At 50.6% G+C, this 19,568-nt stretch overlaps 6 protein-coding genes across 6 annotated transcripts in view; 1 reads left to right on the forward strand and 5 right to left on the reverse strand.

Moving 5' to 3' along the window:
* Window positions 1–2,524, reverse strand: part of LCP9604111_9086 (uncharacterized protein) — a gene marked incomplete at both ends in the record, with an annotated part of 2,669 nt that extends 145 nt beyond the window's left edge. The window contains 2 exons of the mRNA XM_039077301.1: window positions 111–2,421; window positions 2,479–2,524. Coding sequence (XP_038924926.1) covers window positions 111–2,421; window positions 2,479–2,524 — 2,357 coding nt within the window. The remainder of the gene's footprint in view (window positions 1–110; window positions 2,422–2,478) is intronic.
* A 722-nt stretch (window positions 2,525–3,246) lies between these two features.
* Window positions 3,247–7,208, reverse strand: ncr1 (sphingolipid transporter NCR1; the record flags this gene model as incomplete). Its single annotated transcript, XM_039077302.1, has 3 exons — window positions 3,247–3,350; window positions 3,408–6,864; window positions 6,942–7,208. 3 exons carry the CDS (start codon window positions 7,206–7,208, stop codon window positions 3,247–3,249), a joined length of 3,828 nt encoding a protein of 1,275 aa, XP_038924927.1.
* Window positions 7,209–8,057: 849 nt separating this feature from the next.
* Window positions 8,058–9,044, reverse strand: LCP9604111_9088 (tudor domain-containing protein; the record flags this gene model as incomplete). The annotated part of the gene is made up of 3 exons (XM_039077303.1): window positions 8,058–8,146; window positions 8,210–8,936; window positions 8,994–9,044. 3 exons carry the CDS (start codon window positions 9,042–9,044, stop codon window positions 8,058–8,060), a joined length of 867 nt encoding a protein of 288 aa, XP_038924928.1.
* Window positions 9,045–10,374: 1,330 nt separating this feature from the next.
* yap1 (putative bZIP transcription factor AP-1/Yap1) lies at window positions 10,375–12,257 on the forward strand (the record flags this gene model as incomplete). The annotated part of the gene is made up of 3 exons (XM_039077304.1): window positions 10,375–10,806; window positions 10,873–12,035; window positions 12,107–12,257. 3 exons carry the CDS (start codon window positions 10,375–10,377, stop codon window positions 12,255–12,257), a joined length of 1,746 nt encoding a protein of 581 aa, XP_038924929.1.
* Window positions 12,258–13,397: 1,140 nt separating this feature from the next.
* On the reverse strand, window positions 13,398–15,768 carry LCP9604111_9090 (uncharacterized protein; the record flags this gene model as incomplete). Its single annotated transcript, XM_039077306.1, has 4 exons — window positions 13,398–15,201; window positions 15,311–15,422; window positions 15,489–15,636; window positions 15,760–15,768. 4 exons carry the CDS (start codon window positions 15,766–15,768, stop codon window positions 13,398–13,400), a joined length of 2,073 nt encoding a protein of 690 aa, XP_038924930.1.
* A 556-nt stretch (window positions 15,769–16,324) lies between these two features.
* On the reverse strand, window positions 16,325–19,559 carry LCP9604111_9091 (putative glutaminase; the record flags this gene model as incomplete). The annotated part of the gene is made up of 6 exons (XM_039077307.1): window positions 16,325–18,060; window positions 18,117–18,636; window positions 18,730–18,743; window positions 18,916–18,988; window positions 19,097–19,270; window positions 19,344–19,559. The coding sequence occupies 6 exons, from the start codon at window positions 19,557–19,559 to the stop codon at window positions 16,325–16,327; spliced, it is 2,733 nt and encodes a 910-aa protein (XP_038924931.1).
* Window positions 19,560–19,568: the final 9 nt, after the last annotated feature.

A 19,568-nucleotide genomic window follows, 5' to 3' on the forward strand; every position in this document is an offset into this window, starting at 1 on the left:
ACCCCGTTGCGCCAGCAACGGGGTCGGGGTTAACCGGAAAAAATCATAATACAATAGGTTGGGCAAGGGATTAAAAAAAAAAAAAAAAAAAAAAGACGGGTGACACATACCGGTCATCTTCTTCGGTCCACATCTTGACAGTGGCTGTCATGAGAATCTCACCGAACTTCTGGACCTCCTTGGCAGGCTGAACCTGAAGGGGGAGACCAGGCTGCCACTTGGGCATCTGGCCATTCTCTTCGGCGATAGCAAAGAGCATAGCGTATGAGCGATGCAGAGTGCTGATGGTGCTCTTGCGAACACCCTCGTAAGGGTGCTCACACAAGGGCATCACATGCTCAATGGTCTTCTCAAAGTAAGGCAGGAAGGCGCTGCGGGTGTGGGTGACGAGGTCACCGATGACCTCAACAGCAATCTCCTTCTCGAGGGAAAGAGGTGTGGTGGCGGTAATGTCATCCCACTCGTCCTCGTCTTCGAGATCAATATCCTCGATATCACCATCATCCTCATCGTCAGCACTTGCGACCTTGACCTTGCGGCCATTGAAGGTAACCTCCTGTCCAACAAGGTCCTTGGCAGCACTGCCGAGATCAACATCAAGGTCGCTCTCGTCCTGCTCGATGCAATCGTACAGACCCTTCACGACACCGTCAAGGAAGGGGGCGAAGTGCTCGCCGTAGACCTTGGCCATGGCACCCCAGAAGATGTATGTACTCTCCTTGAGACGGGAGTGACCGAGATGCAAGGCTTCCTCAGTGGCACGCATGAGGGGCTCAACGTACGGCTGGTAGCGTTCAGGACCAGCGGCGGCGGCCATCTCACCCATGGAGTCAGTGACACTGGCACGGAGATCGAGTTCATCCTCACTGTCCTTGACAGCAGCAAACTCCTGGAGGAGATGCATCGACTCGTCAAAGAATGAGAGGAAGGAGTCACCGGCAGAGGAGGCGAGGGAGCCAAGAGCACCGGCAGCAAGCGCCTTGATCTTGAAATCGGGGTGCTTGAAGAGATTGTGCAGGATAGGGACAAGCTCGGCCTGGTAAGGAGAAACATCCTTCTCGTCCAGACCATCAACAACAGCATCAATAGCACTGATACCGGCCTTGATAATATCGAGTGTAGGGCCTTCCTCCTCGCCTTTGTACTCTTGCATGGCGCTGGCCAAGTTCTGGAAGAGCAACGGCATGAGGCGAGCGTGCTCGGAACTGAGGTCTTCAACAAGATCCTCTGCAAGACGAGCGACAGTGTGTAATGAAGCCTGGCGCACCTTAGGGTCCTGATCAGCAAGGAGCTGGAGGACCATAGGGAAGATCTCCTTCATCTGGGTGCTGATGAAGTCGGGGGCACCCTCAACACACATGCCGAGGGCCATGATACCAGCGCGGCGGTAATCAGGATCGGGGCTGTTGAAGTACTGACCCAGCGCGTTGAGCAAGGGGACAACGACCTGGCTAGGAGGCAGGCTCTGGGAGAGCATGTCAAGTAGGCCGAGAGCAGAACGGGCAGGGGTGATATCATCATCACCAGGAGAGGCATCGCCAAGCTCGGTAACAATTTGGAGAGCAGTACGGGTGAGCTCCTCGCCAATACGCATACCCTGAACCTTGAGCTTGCGGTACTGGATGGTCTGCATCAGGAAGCTGATGGCCTGGGTGCGGACATCCTCGTCAACCTTAGTGTTGGCAGCGATCTGGTTCATCAAGATGACCAGGTCCTTGAGGTGGACGGTCAGCAAAGCAGGGTCACAACCAAGCAGATTCTGGAAGACTTCGAAAGACTGCATGATGTGATCCTCCTCTTGCTTCTCAATGGAGTCCTTGAGAATAGCGACCATGGCAGGGACCAACTCTTGGAAAGCCTTGACGGGAGCCTCATCCTCCTCCGAGTCCAGATGCATAGCAAGCTTGCTCAAAGACATGAGAGTGTTGATCCGAACTTCGGCGCTTTCGGGGTCGCGGATGGTCTTGTTGAAGAGGTTGAAGAGGTCCTGGAACTTCTCCTCGAAGCCTTCACCGAGAGTATCCAAGATGGTGAAGAGAATGTAAATAGCCACAGCGCGCTCAGCAGCGTTGCCATTGTTACCAGCCTGCAGGAGCAGGTTGGGCAGGTCAGCCCACTCGCCGTCGTTCAAATCGATCTTCGCAATAGCGGAGATGATCTGAGCGATGGAGTGCTGGACGAGAGATGAACTCTCGCCCATGGTAGAGCGAAGCAACTGTTCACGAATCTGGGGTTTCTGGACCGCGGGGACCTTCAGCCAGTGCTTGGAAACGAGTGAACGGGACTCTACGGAAGAGAGCTGGCGCAGATTCTGGTCATCATGACTAGTGCAGATCTGGATAAGGAAGACAAGGGACTCGGGCTTGTTGTAGAACTCCTTTTGCAAGACTCCGGTGGCCTCCTTAAGGTTTCCCTGGGAGGCTACATGAAGGGGTCAGCGAGACGAACATGGGCTTCGACGTTGCAAGACGAACTCACGATCCAGGATAATCTGCAATTGCTGGAGGAATCGCTGTTGATCCATGATGGAAAGGGCAATGTAGAAGATTTTCAAATGGTTCTTTTTTCTTTCTGGACGATTCCAGTTGCCCCAGGTCTCTATGAGAGACTCAGGCCGCAGGAACAAAGATTGAGCAGTCTGTCTCAGACAAACAACTCAAAGGGGGTATCACAAAGCAATATTGACAGAAAGCAAAAAAAGAAAGAGAGCGGAAGATGAAGAAAAAAAGAGAGTAGTGAGGGGAGGAGAGAGAAGAAAAGAGACGAGAAAAAAAAATTTAGGGGAGTGGGTTGGTTCTTGATTGGGTTTAGCGCGGGAACAGTTGTCAACAGGCGGGAATTTGGGCAGAGATTTTTAGACGACTCCATTTATATGGGTTTAGATTGGTGTGCATGTTGTTATATTACGATCATGGTTACAGTGAGCATTCATATCATTCATGTCAGTTGATCCTTCTTGTAAAGAGCGCAATTGGGACACGACCAATGGTATATCAGTTATACCTAAGTAACGGTAACCTGCATGCTGCAGAAGAGTATAGAGATTTTCCACATCAAAGACAGAAACATAGAAAAATCCCTTCGCCCTAAAACTCCTCTTTCGTCCGTCTTGTCCGATGGAGAGCAAACCGTGCTACAGCAAGAATAACACCAGTTAGCAAGTGCTTGGATGTATTGACAGCCGTGCATCCGGTGGTTTCCAGAAGACCCACACACTAACGAAGCCCCAAACAGCCGAGGCATCATTTAATATTCATCAGACTCATATTCATCATGGAGTAGCGATGAGCGGTAGCCACGTGAAGCGAGATTGGCCTCTAGGCCACCTTCGGAGGCAGGGTCAAAGTAGCCTAAATAAGTCAGTAGAGTTCTCCTTATTCAATAGCGATGGGTCAATTTGCACGTACCACCGCCGCCAAAGTAGCTGAGAGCCACTGGTAAGAAGATGAGAGCATGCGTAGCAGCAAAAATCACCAGGGCTAGCCAAACCCGGAAGTAGTAGATCTCGAAGATCTTGCTTCGAGTGAACGCCAGGACGCAAACCCCGAGAAGTTTTGTCACGGTAATACCACTGAAGACAGTCCCACCAACATTGACCAAGGCCGCCCATGCTCGAGCGTCCTTACCACGGAATTCGGCGGGCACCTTATCCATGATGGGTCGAGCGGGGAACATGAATGCTCGGGCAATATGAGCACAGAACTCAACACCAATGCCGACACAAATGACCAAGTTGACAAGAGATACCGCATTCAAGGAGACGCCAGCGATCGCCATAGTGCCAATGATATCGACCACTATCATAACCACTGTGGTTGTAATGACAGCGCCCGTGGCTATAGACCCCAATATCACAGAGGTCAAGACGAAGATGATGGCCACGGCCGACCCAAGGAGGGTACCAGTAAGTCGCACAATGGAAACGTATTGATCAAAGAAGATGTAGAATTTGGAATATGGGAAGACGTCGATATCATGTTCCCGTGAGATGTCATCTGCAATCCGGCGAGCTGCAATATATGCCTCGATAAATTCATTCTGGCTCCGAAGAGGCGTGTGGCTAGTACGGAAATGACTGGCGTTGATCGTTTTATACTTGTCATCAATGACCAAAGCATTGCTGTAGGGCGCTTTACCACCGAGGGGGCAGGATGCATCGGTGGGAGCATCGATCCATTTTTGGGCGTAATGGACAAATTCAGATCCTTCCGGCATTCCCGAAAGAGAGATGTTCCAGGCAGGAACGCGGTCCTCAAAACAAAGCTTGCCGTTTTCTTTGCAACAGTCTTGCTGGGGGTTCAGCCAATAGAAGAAATCATCAATCCAGCTGGCGGCAGAGCCTGCAAGATAAGAAACATTCGGACGCTTAGACTCTTGCTCAAGAATAAAGGGAAGTGAATACTCCTCGCAAGTGGTGAACCGTCCACAGAGCTGTTGTTGGTGGCTTCGTTCGGTAACATTCACATTCCGAGTCACGAAATAGACCGGAGGCCCTGTGTCAAAGTATGAATCTAGGTCGTTGAAATACGAAATCAGATACGAGTCGCTAGGGAGCGCGATACGCTGATCTAACCCAAGAGGAACCTCGGGGATGAAGGCTAGACCGGCAGTCAAAAGACCCAAGAAAAATATAACAACGCCAACTTTCACCCGACGATCCAGGAGGAAAGGCGCATAGACCCGACGAATGAAGACCTGCAAAGTGCTCTCTGCTTCCTGGCCGTCGTAGTTCTCCCCAGGGAAGCCGAACGAATTTGCTTTGCGTACAGTAAGACAAGGGATACAGTCCGCACGGAGACTCTGCACCCGTCTCTGGTTCAGAGCCAAGACGGAGATGAACATGGTGATTTGCAGGATGGCGTTAATGAAGACAGCACCAGCGGCGTATGCGGCAAAATTCTTGACAGCGGGCATACCAACAAAGATGCCCAGGGCAAAGGCTACTGTCTCCGTCAGAGCAGACAGGAAGATGCTAGGTCCGATTCGACCAACCGCACGGGCAACTCGCTCGTCGATTTCTTCATCGGGATGGCTGATATTGACTCGCTCGAATTCGTGGACGATCAAGAAAATGTTGTCTACACCGACTGCCAGGACCAAGAATGGAATTACTTCAGCAATGATCAAGGTCACCTTGACGCCCGCTGCCGAGAACAGTCCGACCGATGCAGAAACAGACATCAGGACAATGATGATCCCGACGATCCCCAGTGTAAATTTAGACTGAACAAGAGCATTGGACGGATTGGTCAGCAGAGACCTCCAGGTAACTGTGACCGAGCCCAGGGCCATTGAGACGTAGAAGAACATGATCAGGTAACTGATGACAACAATCTTCGCATCTGTGTTGGTAGACTTGTTCAGTTCCTGTTCCAAGCTGACCTCGGAATTAAAAGATACGCGAAGGCCTCGCTCGGCAGCCTCTTCTTGGACTACCCCGAGAACGGCCTGGAAAGTGTTCTCCCAGTCAATGGCTTTTGCTTCTTCTTCTGTTCCCTGGTCGTAATTATTTACCACCCAGGTCACAATGAGTGCCTGGGCATCCAGAACATTCCCTGTGTCTTCATATCCACCAAGAATCATTTCGGGCTTGAGGGGCTGCGAGAAGTCGGGGAGACAGCTAGGGTCGCCAGGCGACTTTGTGCAGTGGCTAAGTCTGTCCTTCCATGTATCTGGGTCAAGGTTTGAGACGGAACCGCCGAAATACCCAGTGAAGGATTGCACGACACAAGCTTCTCCAGTCGGCTTGAAACAAACGTCATCGAAATTGAGAGCCTGGTCCAACGAGATCACGCGTCGCACACGAGATTCGACGTCAAACCACCAAGTAAGGGTTTCGTAGTCCAAGAGCGGACGTGAGTCATTATCTGGGCGGTTATTCACCAAAAATGCCTGCTCGGCTCGGAAGAATGGACCAAAGCTCTGATCGAAGAAATCCTTCTCCTGGGCGGCCGCAGATGACGGACTCACCCAGAGTTGCACCGGATCCGTTTCAACGGTGAAATTTAGCCACCCTAGGCTCAGCAGCACCACTCCGGTGACGCTGGAGAATATTGTTATTGCTGGGAACCGCGCACAAGCACCACCGATTCGATAGAACATAGCTGACAACACAGAGTTGAGCTTGTATACTCCATGTGATCTTTCCATATATCCTCCACGGTGCATGACTTCCCCTTCATCTTCGTCATCGCTGGGCGTGGGATCTTGTAGCAACCGCACCCGCTCTGGTTTGCGGAAACGGCGTTCCTTGTATGTGACATAGCTCGCGAGAGCAATGACAAATAATAGAAAGACGGAATAAACGAGAATGACGGCAAACGATAGACATGGTAGAAGTCCTACATGACATATCTTGTGGGGGGAGATGGCAGGCAACTCCGGACACACTTCCGGGCAGTCGACACAAGAACATCGGAATGATTTGTCCTCGTCATTGCAGGCTTTCGGCTTTATTGACAAAGCCTTCATTCCTTGCGGGTCAGGCCCAGTGGGCTCTGTGTGATAGTTAATCTGGAACGGGCTCCCGAGAAACTTCTTATCACCTAAAAACTTCATGAAATGGGGAGCGTCTTTCGCACCACCGCCGATGAAGTCAATGGCTTTCCCGCCCGAGGCACCGTTCTTTACGTTCTTGCAGCTATCGTAGAAGCCGTTCTGGTACTCCTCGGACCAAATATTGTCCAACTCGGTCACAAGTCTTTTACCAGATCTGTTTTCTTCTGTTTTGGTGACATTGATGAAAAGAGATTGATCGGGGGAGCATGTAAAGGTACAGAATATGTTGAAGAAGTTGTCTCGGCAGGCAGGGCAGGACGCGATAATTCCCTCTGCTAGTTTGAGGTTACTGGAAAGCGCATCGATCTATGGGTTATCAGCATGATAGAATTATAAATATAGTGATACTATCGTTGACGAAAACAGAGGCCGGGATCTCTCACCTGTTCATCTCGACAACAGACCGGCCCTTCGCTCCATTTGCTGCCACACAGATTTACCAACTTTTGGCGTACTGCGTCTTCTGGTTGTTGCGCCAGGTCATTATCTGGACAGGGTAGTTCACCTCCAAAAATGGATTGCTTTCCACAATGACCTCGAATAGCACAACGGCCCTTTTCGTGGATTTTAGTTTCGCCCTGTGCACCGACAAGGGTAGGTGCAAAAGAGCCCAGCCCAACGATCAGGGCGAGAGCCCTAGGCAACCGCATCTTGTGGGAAGAATGGGTGTGGTGCGAGAAAGAATTCTTTATACCAGTCTTCAATTAAGATGCCTGGGACGGGAACACTTTCAATACTGGAGGTTGGCCATGCACTGTTCGGTTCGTGTGGGGAATGTTGCAGGCCGAGCTCAGGAGCTGGCGCAAGGAGGAGGGAATCTGAATTGAAAGGACAACCGGACGATGGAGCTCAATATCAAAATCGGATTAAAATCAATAATTAAGCTCGATGGCTATGATAGTAAGATAGAGTGAGTAAGAGGAGAATAAAGCAAGCTTTTAGAAGTTGAGTGACGTGAAGGCGGAGACCCGCGGTACATTCGTCCCCCGCACGGTCACGCAACGAACCCAAGTACCTTGTCCAGGCGCTAACCGTCAGGCACGATGATGTGGCTAATATCGTGGCTCGAATCACATTGGCCGAACTGACCTCTCTGTTCTTGGCATCTAGAACCTACGGGCAAAATATATTTCTATGTGATTGTAAATATAAATATGTTCTTTGTCCCCGCTCAAAGAGAACGTATGTTGCATATACGGGGATTTGAGTCTACGTTATAAGATATGTTATTGTAAAGACGCTCATGATTTCATTTAACAAAAAACAGAAATGACCGACTCCGAGCCGAAACCGCATTCTATGAACAGGAACTCCGAGTCTCAAACAGGAGAGACAAATGTGATTGCGTCTGCATCGCCGGTGATTCAGTTAGCAATGAGAACGAATATGGGAAGAACCCAGAGAGATGTTAAAAGATATCACATGTGAAAAGAAATTTTGCAAGCCATTTGCCCAAGGGGTATCATCACAATGCAGGCCAGGCAACATAAACATGCAACCTAATAGCCGTCATCATCGACCTGTTGGTAAACGTGGCGGGTTCGGGTGGGGTCCTTGCGCATGGTTTGTCCAGAGCCTGTGAATCCCACTAAAAGATGAGCCCGGTTAGCATCACAGAGTAGAGAACGAATCATTTATAAGGAACCCATACCTCGTGCATTGACACCTTCACCTGTGCGGAACATGCTCTCCTTTTTGCCAAAGGCACCTTTGCCTTTGCCTTTAGTTTTGGCAGCGAAATCCTTCCATTTGTTCTTGCCTTCTTCAAGCTCTTTGTTCGCTTTGACCTTGCGGGGAATCTTAGCGGGGCGAGCCATTCCATCACCGGCCTTGTTGGGTTCGTTGCGAGCCTGGGTAGCTAATGCGGGGTTGATATCTGCCGCGGCGGAGATTACACCGGGGTGAGAGAGAGCGGACGAGGGAGGTGCCGAACTGCCTGGGGTTCCATCAGCCTTGCGCTTTCGCGAGTCAGTGCCAGAGATGGGTCGGATATCCTTGGCTGTCAAATTTTCCACAGTTGCATATGACTTGAAGGTGACAAGGTACACTGGGTTGTCCGATGAGCCAGTGATGGAGTTGATTTTGGCCGGGTAGAAGCCGTGATCGCCGGAGACCCAGCGCGCAAGAACAATGTCGTTCACCGAGAAGGATACGGGAGTAGTAGGTGCAGCCGTGGACTCCTCTGGGTGTTCAGAAGGCTTCTGGGAACCATTCGCCTTGAATCGGCCACCCTTGGGAGCAGGTTTGGCGGGCGCAGCTGGCTTGAGTTCAGCAATCTGGGTTTGGAGAACGGTAATGTATTCTTCGAGTTCAGTCTTAAGGCTGTTGAGTTCAGCATTATCAGGGTCTACCTCCAAGCCCAATGCGACAGTTTCAATCTAATGGTTTTTAAGTTAGTGGCGCGTGGTGAACTGGGGGGATTTGCCGCAACTAACCTGAGACGTGCATTCTGTCAGGTCTTTCTCCAAGGAAGATACATCAGCCATGATGAGATTCTGATTGATGTGAGATAGACAGTGCTATTAGGAACTTGATCTGCTTGATGTGTATCGGTGAAGAGCTGAGTGGATTGCGGAGAAATAATCTATCTTTCTTCCTGGCCCGATCACGTGCATTGTACTTCCGCCTTTCTCTCCGCCCTGATAGACGGTTTTACGCCACTGCATAAAGTACATGTGGATCTGTACCTAGTGTTCACCTTCGTTACTCGTATGTGGTCAAGACTTTAATTTGGGAAGACTGAGCAGTACGCAGCATATCTAATTCAGTATGGTATGATAAGCAAACAGGCGATGACCCTATAGTATCATAGTATCGAAAACATCGATAATCCACTTTCTGCAGATCGATGGGGATATATGCATGGTAAGGTCTATTAGAGCTATGGAGTACTCCGTCCAATATGCTTTATACTACTTTGTATATTCCCTGATTTAGGGGTATGGGAAAAGTGGTAACGTCATTGAATGGCCTGATACTCCAGCATATCGGACCGGGGATTGGAAGACCCGGGCCAGACCCGGCGACATAGGTACGGAGTACGGAGTCTAAAAGCTCCATATATTGCATTGCCAAGTCAAGATGTGAGTCAGAGGAGTCAATTAACTAACTACTAGTTAACTAGTTAGTTCGGGAACAGTGTGTAGGATGTTGTAGGTTAATTAAACACTTTAGGGCTTAGAAGCTACTCGAAGTGGAGAAAAAAAAAGAAAACTGATTTCAAAGCAGATACGCCTACAGCCAATCATATCAGCCACACCACTCACCGCCCATCCCTGATCGCCCTCCCCCCTCTTCCAGTCCTCCAGTCATACAACCTCGTCCATCGTTTCTCTTGGATTCTGCAACTTTCACGTTGGAATTGTTGCATATCAGCCTCGCGTTTGCTCAAGCCACACTTATACCGCAATTCGACTAGCGGGGAATTTGTCCTCGCCTCAAGCCCCTCTCGAAAGCCGCTAGAAACTCTTCTTCCTCTTTCCCCCCCCTCCATATCCAATATCGCCCCCCATATTTCCCCCCCCCCAACTCTGGAATTTTACTCTCGGTTCTTACTTGCGACGGATCAAGATTCAACATAATATCGGATTGCCGAGATTGCTCACTCACAAATCCGAATAAGTTGTGAAACAGCCGTGAAGCTATACTGCGAGGATTGAATCATCCTCCAACCCTCGTCGTTTCACGGCATCCATCAATATCTGTTACGGGCGGGAGGCCCGGTTGGACTCTGTATTGAAATCCATTCATTTTTCATCACCCTTGCTTTTCTTGTCTCTCGTCAGCCCCTCTATCCATTGGAAGTAGACCGTCACAATGGGTGATTACGAACGATACCAACAAGGTCTTTACCTTTCCCCCAACCAACAAGACCTCTTACTAGCCGCTCTATCTTCCAACAACCCCAGCCAAAAGCCTCAAAGTGGCTCTCCCCCAATCAAGTCCTCTCAGAGCCCCGACGAAGATCCCCCAAACGCTCTTAGCACCGACGATCCCCATGCCAACAATTTCGGATTTGGGGACGACGAAAGCCCGTTCCTGGATTTCATCCCGGAGGTGGACTTCGATTTCCCCGGCTCGGCTGACTTGATTGGTGACCTACCGGGATTGGCCGACTATGATATTGGCGGGAAGCGAAAGTCTCTCGACGGCAAGTCGGACATTGAAGGGGAAGAAACCGGAAAGAAACGTAGGGAAAGTGAGGCCAAGAAGCCTGGTAGGAAGCCACTGACTTCAGAGCCTACCACGGTATGCCACTCTTGCTGCACGCGGAAGTTGCTGGGACTAGAGTCGTGAACTGACGTAATTGAGCAGAAGCGCAAGGCCCAAAACCGAGCCGCCCAGCGAGCCTTCCGCGAACGCAAGGAGAAGCACTTGAAGGATCTGGAGGAGTCGGTGGAGAAGCTGCAAAGGACATCCGAAATGGCAAACCAGGAGAATGGCTTGCTGCGTGCCCAGGTCGAGCGGTTGCAGGTCGAGCTGCGTGAGTACCGAAAGCGCCTTTCCTGGATGGCCTCGGGATCAGGAAACGCCATCTCGGCTATGAGCTCGAATTCTATTCCGGGTGCCCATGCCAAAGGGGCCTATGGCCTCCAAAACAACGAGTTTCTCTTCGATTTCCCCAAGTTTGGCGATTTGCCTGGGGGTCATCTCTTCAACGGACCGGCCAACAAGAAAGATCAATCCAAATCCAATGACAACGTCCCTCGGGCACCTGGTGTCTTGGGTCGCGACAGTCTGAACAGTCCCTCGTCTCGATCGAATTCGCTTTCACAGTCGAACAAATCCAAGTCCACCGGAACTTCCACCAACGCTACTTCTACCAAATCGCCTTACTCGGGCTTCAAGCCTTCCGCAAATGATAAATCTACTACTTCGGAAAATTCTCCATCGTCTTCCTCCGACTCGCACCAGAGCCAGATGCTGTCGTCAAACGGGACGTCCCCAGAACCAAGCATGAACTCTTCTCCAAATGGGCAGTACCGTGAGCTAGGGCCAGGGGACTCTTGTGGCGGGCATGTCACCACCGATGGAGAGAAATCCTTCTGTGAACAACTTGGTATGGCTTGTGGCAACATCAGAAATCCCATCCCAGCGGTCCGGGATAGCAGGTCCAAATCTCAGAGTGTTTCAAGCGGCCAACCAACCCCGATCGATGGTCCAGCCGGGGGCGAAGGCTCTCAGGATCTTGGAATTGATTGGCTGGCGCATCAGAATGGCGGGCAGTTCGATCCAGTGCTCTTTGGCGATTGGCGAGAGCCCCAGGATGCTGTGCTCTCTCAGGATTTCGGCTCTTTCTTCAATGAAGCATTCCCCCTGCCGGACTTGGGTAGTCCCTCCCACAATTTGTCCGAGGTCGCCACTGACGCGGCCGCACCCAAGAAGAACCTCATTTCTCAGATTGATAACAAGCTCGAGGAAGATGAGGTCGTTCCAGGCGAAGACCAGTCGCAGATGCTGTCATGCACGAAGATCTGGTACGTCTATCCTCATATAAGTATTCAACAGTTTATCTTCTTCCAGATGACTGACTTCATTTTTTCTCTAGGGATCGTCTTCAATCTATGGAAAGATTCCGCAACGGCGAGATCGACGTTGACAATCTCTGCTCCGAGCTTCGTACCAAGGCACGATGTTCTGAGGGTGGTGTAGTCGTGAACCAGAATGATGTTGATGACATTATGGGACGAGTTAAGTAGCGGCTTGCTTCCAGGAAGCTCACCGTCACTGCCGCCCTTAACACAACTCATACTCGGGCTTAATTCACGATTCACGGACCAACACCAACTCATTGATACTTGCGCTCTCTTGATTTATACGCATACCCATCGTCGATTGTCATTTATGGGAGGAATCCTGCCCGGCGTCATGAATACAACACAGGATAAAGATGAAAAACTCATAGGAGAGGAGAAATAACATCCTATTTACGGGATATCTGATTTTGAAAGCGTTTTTTTTTGTCGATGCCCATAGCTGGCAATCTATCAGTGCCCCTTCTCAAGGGGACACCACATTCCTTCTTTTTTCCCCCTCTGCTCTCTTTGCAACAGTAATTGTCATTTGATTTATTTTATGCTTGTTCTGATTGACAACATTGAGCTATGGGAGACACCGTCTCTGGCCATGAGATTTCAGCAAAAATGGAATGGCACTTCAAATGCCTATTGTACGGAAAGGGAATATGGCGAAATTGATATACTACTTTCTTTTGCAGCTGGGACAGAATAGCCCTGCTTTGCGATGTTCAATGTACTTTTCTTTTTTTGTACACAATCTATTGAATGGATCTCATCTCTACTCGCAATTGACTCAATTCCACTAACCCAGCTTGATTGAGCATACGGTAATAGGAAGACTTGTAGGTACGCAAGAATGAGTACGAAGTAGCAATCTCGTAGATCTACAAACTCCAGAAGAAGGAAAGCTGTAAGGGTATCGATGTGGTCCACGGACGTAAAAAATAAAGTACAAAGAGAAAAGAGGTGAAAGGGTGCATTCTTTTTTTTTCTTCTTTTCTTTTCTGATGATGTTTTCTCCATCCATTCCTCCCTCTGCAAACAAAAAAAGAAACTGTCTGGAGCTCACCGAAGGACTCTCACTTCGGAGTCCAGATCAACGCTGCAATTAGCGTCCATGTCCCGTGTCCCTGACCAGACCTGAGAACAAAGAACATAAAAGATTGAGCGCTATCAGAGTCAAATAAGGGAAAAAGAAGATTTGCAAATGGGACAAGATAAAAAAAGACACAAAAGAATTAGAGTATCAGGTGTGTAAGATCGAGGCAATGTCAAGGGCCGGGGGAAAAATATGAGACATAGAAATTTGTATGTCACCGATCAGGCGTCGCCGGATGCGACAGGCTTGTCGCCTGAGGGGGTAGGAGAGTCATTAGGGCCGCTCTTGAAGCCACCCCGGCCTCCTCCACGACCACCACGGCCTCGCTCGCCAGTGCCACGGCCGCCGCGGCCACGGCCACCGAATCCACCACGACGACTGCCATCGCTGTCACTGGCGCTCTGGTACCCACGCGGGGCGGTAGCGATGCCACCCCGGGTGCTGGACTGCCAAGTTCCGGCATTGCCGACAGCAGCACGGGTGCTGCGGTCCTCGAAGAACTTGAAGTTGGGCTTACGTGGCTGACCATGGGGAGTGGAACCGGGCTTCTTTAGCTCAATAGGCAAGTGGTCCAGAGCCGCCTTGGCCTCTTCGACGCCCGAGAATGTCACAACGTGGTTATACTTGCCGAGCTTTTCGATCTTGGTGATCTTCGATCTGTCCTCCTCAGAGATGAGGTCACGGACGGCCTGTTCGCTTTCGGCGCTTGTTACGAAAAGAGCATTTGCGGGCTTCTTTTCGGCACGTGGTGCAGGTGATTCACTCAGCTTTTCGTGCGGGGCAATACCGTTAGTCTCGGCAGCTGCGGTCTTCTCCTCCCCGGTGGGCTGAGCAGAGGCGGCAACAGGTGGCTGGGGGGTAATGGACTTGGGAATCACGGGAACAGGGGAGGCTCTCGGTCCCTTCTGGCCCTGAGGAATGGGTGCACGCGCAGGAGGGGCCTGGCCGAACTGGGGAGCCACGACGGGGGTCCGGGCTGCGCCTGTCGGGGCGGGTGAGGCAGTGGTCGCTGGGTGACCAGTAGAGACAGGTTGAGGGGCACCACCTGCCTGGGGTTTGCCAGTGCGGTGGGCGAAGTTGAATCCTTGAGCCCGCATCTCTGTCGCGATGCGTCCACCTTCAACCTCCAATACGAGATATCCGAACGCCGCATCGGCCAAGTTGAAGTTCCACATATTCTTGAATGCACTCTCGTCGACTTGTCCAGCGGCATTACCGGCGGCAACGGGGCCACCGAATGGATTACCGCCGTTGGCAATGGAAGGCATCTTGTGAACAACATCCAGGGCATTCTCTAGAAGAGTCTTCTGTCCATCATTAGAGGAGATAGCTGCCTCGACCTCGATCCGGACCGTCTCCCAGACATCGTTAAATGACGCCTTAGAGGCAGCAAGCTTGCCACGATAATGATCCAAAGACGGGTTCACGGAGAACTCATTGTACGAGGAACCGTAGCGGAAATGAAGACCAGCGGAAATTGAAAAATCGGCCTTGAGGGTGACGGAAAGCTGGTTCAGCATGCCCTCGCGGGCAGGAGAAGCGTGAGTGACAAAGATACGAGTCTCGGAGGGGTCGTAGACACGATTGGCGGTGTCGATGAGTTCGCCCATCTGCAAAAGTGTCGTCCACATGGTACCTTGGCCGCCGGCAATAGTCGTCTTTCCTTCACCATTGTCGAAAAGCTTGTGCATCACGACAGCACCTCCCAGACCCAGCAGACGGAGCTTCACACCGCCGATATCGAGAAGGCGCGAGTTGGCCTCGTCGATAATGTGTAGCTTATCTACCTTGTATTCACCCGAGCGGAACTTCTCCAGCACGCGCACATCTTCGCAGGCACCCCAAACTGTGTAAACGGGCACATCAAGGGTGATGCGCTTGTCCAGTAGCATAGAGAGCTCAGAGAGGGGCAATTGCTCGGGCGGGAAGCGCTGCTTAATCGACTGCTGAGGAGACACCTGTGCGATGGACCGTTTCACGTTCTCGGGGAGGAGGGGGGAATATTGTGCCACATGCTTCAATGTCCTGTTCGTAGATTCGGGTTAGCTGATGCTGTCCAGTAGATTTCGGTGCCTGGCGAGGCGAATGTGTTGGGCAGCAAACACGCGCCGAAAAGCTTCAGAAGAATACTCACTTGTCTGCAATTCGCTCGAGCGAGGTGTCATCATAGAAACCAAAGTCACCGGTGTGAATGATGTGGTCGGCGCGGGCCTGCTTCGCAAGCTCGTTAAGCGACTTCAAGTTGCCTGTTTTACGCGTCCAATTAATATTGTGTCACTTTGCCAAGAAAGACATTGCCATAATGTAGTTACCTCGCACGTCTGCAATGCACAAGATTCGTGTCGGACCACTCTGAATCACACGGCCATTGTTGGGGAGAAGCGGCGTGGCACCGGGGACAGGGCCCGCAGCCGCACCATTCGAAATAGGGTAGCCTTGAGCACCGAAGTTGGGGCGGGGCTATAAGTGAAAAGGAGTGATGATATTAGCCAAGCTCTCCAAAATCTCAAGATATGACATTCATCGCGATTAGAAGCTGGGGTGCGCAAATGCGAGGGGAGGTAAGGTTAGGGAGCCACCTACAGAAGCCATGGGGGTGTTGAATTAGATCGATGTGAATGGTAGGATGTGAAGTGTAGGGTGAAGATGATGGAGGGGAGAAAGAAGAGAAACGAAAGAGGGAAAAGGATGAAGGTGGTGTCGAGGGGAAAAAGATGTCGAGGATTCACTTTCTCATCGATGAAGCAGCAGGCGTGACATGAAGATTAGGTAAGCCGCCCCTGGGTGGACCTCTACAAACAACACTCTTTATATGTCCATGCATGGGGCCTTTGAACTGATTAAGTTGATTCAATGGATTATATTGACTAGTTTGACTGATTTGACTATATTTTATTACTCTTGACTGTTCCTAGAATGTGGTACTTTTGTGTTTTTTCCACATTGGGCCGAGATATTATCATAGAGCATGATCTCGTCCTGAGCTCGTGAAGTCTAACATTGGTGAGACAGTCCCTCCTCGCCCGATCATCCGGGGTGAGTACTCTATGTAAGCTGTGAGAGATAGACCGAAGGACCCTAAATCCTATCCCAAGATGTCTCTTGACTATCAGGTATCAGGTATGTAGGTCACGACAATCCATGTGTATCAAAGTTCTTTGATATGATTCCCAAACAGGTATTGCTGCCTATCTACCATCTCTCCCACTGGCTCCAACACTGCTCCACGTCGACATGATAAAGATTGAATGGATCGAGGGCCTTTCAGTGCTAACAACGCAAAATGTCCCCCAACAGTCGGACGGGCCCTACACAAAATAGGAACTCCTGGCTCATTTCCGTGCGCAGAGGTTGCAACATACCGATCAGAGAAGGGCCAATTGTGTTTTCCATTGGTCATGAACGACCATAAGTCATCGACGAACTCGTCCCTGGTGCTCGTTTCAAAGGTACCAGCCAGCCACATATTCCAATCCGATTTGGCCCAGTCTTGGCGATTATCGAGAGGAACACCATATTCACCGCGAACAGATGTGAAAAAGTTACTTCCCATTTGATAGGCAGAGTCGGTAAATGTATTCAAGCCCAGCAATACATCAGGGAAGAGATTATATGGGGTCTTCCAAGTACCTGGCCAGTCAGGATATTCCAAAACAAAATGTGTCTGGTCTTTGTCTGTTCCTAAGCCTTGCTGGAAGAAGATATTTGCATGCTGGTCACCAGCGCGGGAGTAAACCCCATCTCCACTCATCTCCCCAAACGCCTTGAGGCCAACTGCGGCCTTGATTGCCAGATTTGTCTCGTTCGCGAGAGGTCCAGCTGCATCATTTGACGACAGCTGATTGGCAATATTGACACTATTTTCCAGCAAGTAATTTGCATACTTCTGGAAAACCTCCATGTAATGCGCAGACCAGTCGGTATCGCCAGTGGCTCGAACATACGCAGCAGCTAAAATAAGCAGATTTCCGCATTCCTCGATTGGCATCGGCTCTGCTTTCTGGTCATCGTGCCCAATAGCATGGGGATAATGAGTGCCAAGGTCATGAATCGTGTATGGCAAATGCCAGCGACCAGCAGCAAGGTACTTCATAATGGGCTCCAGCAATAGTCGGATGTAGTCCGGATCCATGACGTAGTAAATCGGGAAGGCGGGCATGATAACGTCGATTGTGTTGGTATTTCCATTGCTAGAAAGCTCCTTGATGAAAGCCAACACCTCACCGGTGTCGAGAGAGTCATTGGGAATTACCAAGTCGATGCCTCCGTATGCTTGCCGGGTCGAAAGAGCTAGGATATCTGCATACTTGGGACCCGCAGCGGCAGAAGATAAGGCGACCAGCTCCCGATCCAGTTTCAATGACTCTAGCAATGCGTTGCTATAGTCATCCAAGAAGAATGAGAGGGCGCTCGATGTGGTGGGGTACTCTGCACGATAGAAACCAGTGTATGCTTCTCCAAGATAGTTGATGGCGGCTTCTCTTTCGTACCCGACCACGAAGTTCACAGAATGCCCACCAGTGACGTTACCAAGATTGTGAGCCAGTGCGACAACACTTCCCTCAGCCCAGGTATCGTCCTCACCAGATAGTTTACCATCCTCACCAAATAGCCTTCGTACATCCTCGGGACTTCCCGAGAGAGCGGTTAACTGACTCAAGCTAGATGATCGAGAGGCGAGAATTGCTGAGCCCCAAAGAGCCATGTCGTCTGCCTCGGCATACAGCGGTGCGTCTTCGACCGTGAGCGAGTAAATGGCTAGGCCGTCTTGCTCTTCGAAGTCGCGCTGTGAGTGGCTTTTTCCGCCAGTCCACCTGGCATCGATATCTGAATAGATCTGGATCTCATGGCCGCGCGATTCAGCTACCTGTACTGTTAAATAACCTATTCTCCCAGTCAGTTGAGGATATCCACAATCTACCATATTGCACATCACCCACTAAAAGGAAGCGACTGCCGAACATAGTTTGACGGTGACACAGGCGACAAGAAATCCAGCTTAAATGCCACGGGTCCAGCCGTAAGATCAAATATCGAATGCGTAGCGGTAAATTCAGCGCGACGCACCGTCGCAGGGCGGATATTGCTTACGCCCATGTCTGGAACGCCCATCAGACTATATGCCTGGCCATTCACACGGACAATCACAGACCAGCCGAGCTCTTGGCCAGCCCAGAACTGAGGTTCAGCATAGGGCAACTGCTGTACTCGGTCGCTGGGCATCCATGCCGATAGAAACGGGTTGCGGACTGCTAGCGGGTAGGACGGTGGGAGGACAGGGTGATGCGTTACGGAACTCGATTCCTGGCCCGAGTAGAGGGAGAGCATCGATGCATAGAGGGGGCCTAAGCCCAGTGAGCTTAGACTAAATCGCATGTTGAAATTGGTGCATGTGTTGGAGGTTGAAGAGTGTGACCAAACGAGCCGGGCGCATATATTATGAATGGCAATATCCACGGCCTAGATGGAAGTATATTGAAGTCAGAAACTGAACTAAAGAATTCCTTGTCGATCTTCCTGCGTCATATTGGAGGGGGCCCCCACAGTACTTACGCGTTCGCAACTATCTACAACTTCCCAATTCGCCGCCCACTTTCATCGAAATGAATATGCTTTCCAGACACGAGCGCATCCTAGAGGTAATGATCAATCCCAACGGTCTTCACAATATTGGTTAACTTCATAAAAACCGGCGTGTTCCCTAAGCAATATCTTCCTCGAAGGTAGGGCTGGACCGACCTATGAGGAACTCATCAAGTAATGCCACCGTTGTGGTATTAGCTGGTAAAGTTTCGCCGAGGGTTGTCATCCACTGTCAACTTGCCCTGAGTGCCTATTTCACCGGTATCCTCCCCAGCAACCATCATGCGCTAGTAATACTAGGCAATCATGCCATTCCGGAACATGCCAACAAACACACCGTTGCACCAGGCTGTAGACTCGTCGTAGGAGCCGGCGGGATCGAACTTGCCACAACGCTAGCCGTGGATAACGGCAGGTCGTCCGATGAGATATCGCTCATCTTGGCCGGTACGAATCGGCAACGTCTAGACAAGTCGTACACCACCTTCAGATAGGGCTTCTTCTTAGCAGCCTAGACCACTGCTTTGCACTTTAAAAGATATTCATCAACATTTGTCGTAACTTCAAACAAGAAGAAAATACACCACTTTGATGTCGCTGGACAGCGGCTTCTCCCGGAGAACGTGCAAGTCTTGCTCGAGCTTGATTGTCCCCTCCGCGTGCACGTAGCCGTCGCAATCAACAGCCTGTAGATCGGGATGCTTGGGCATCTTATTGTGGATGATGTACTGGGTCATACTGTAGGGCGCCAAGTTCAGTCCAACACCAAGGCTGAGAACACGGTATTGACCGCACACCATAGTCTAGTG

Source organism: Penicillium roqueforti, assembly GCF_015533775.1.
Source record: "Penicillium roqueforti strain LCP96 04111 chromosome Unknown scaffold_41, whole genome shotgun sequence".
In the NCBI taxonomy this organism is placed as follows: domain Eukaryota; kingdom Fungi; phylum Ascomycota; class Eurotiomycetes; order Eurotiales; family Aspergillaceae; genus Penicillium; species Penicillium roqueforti.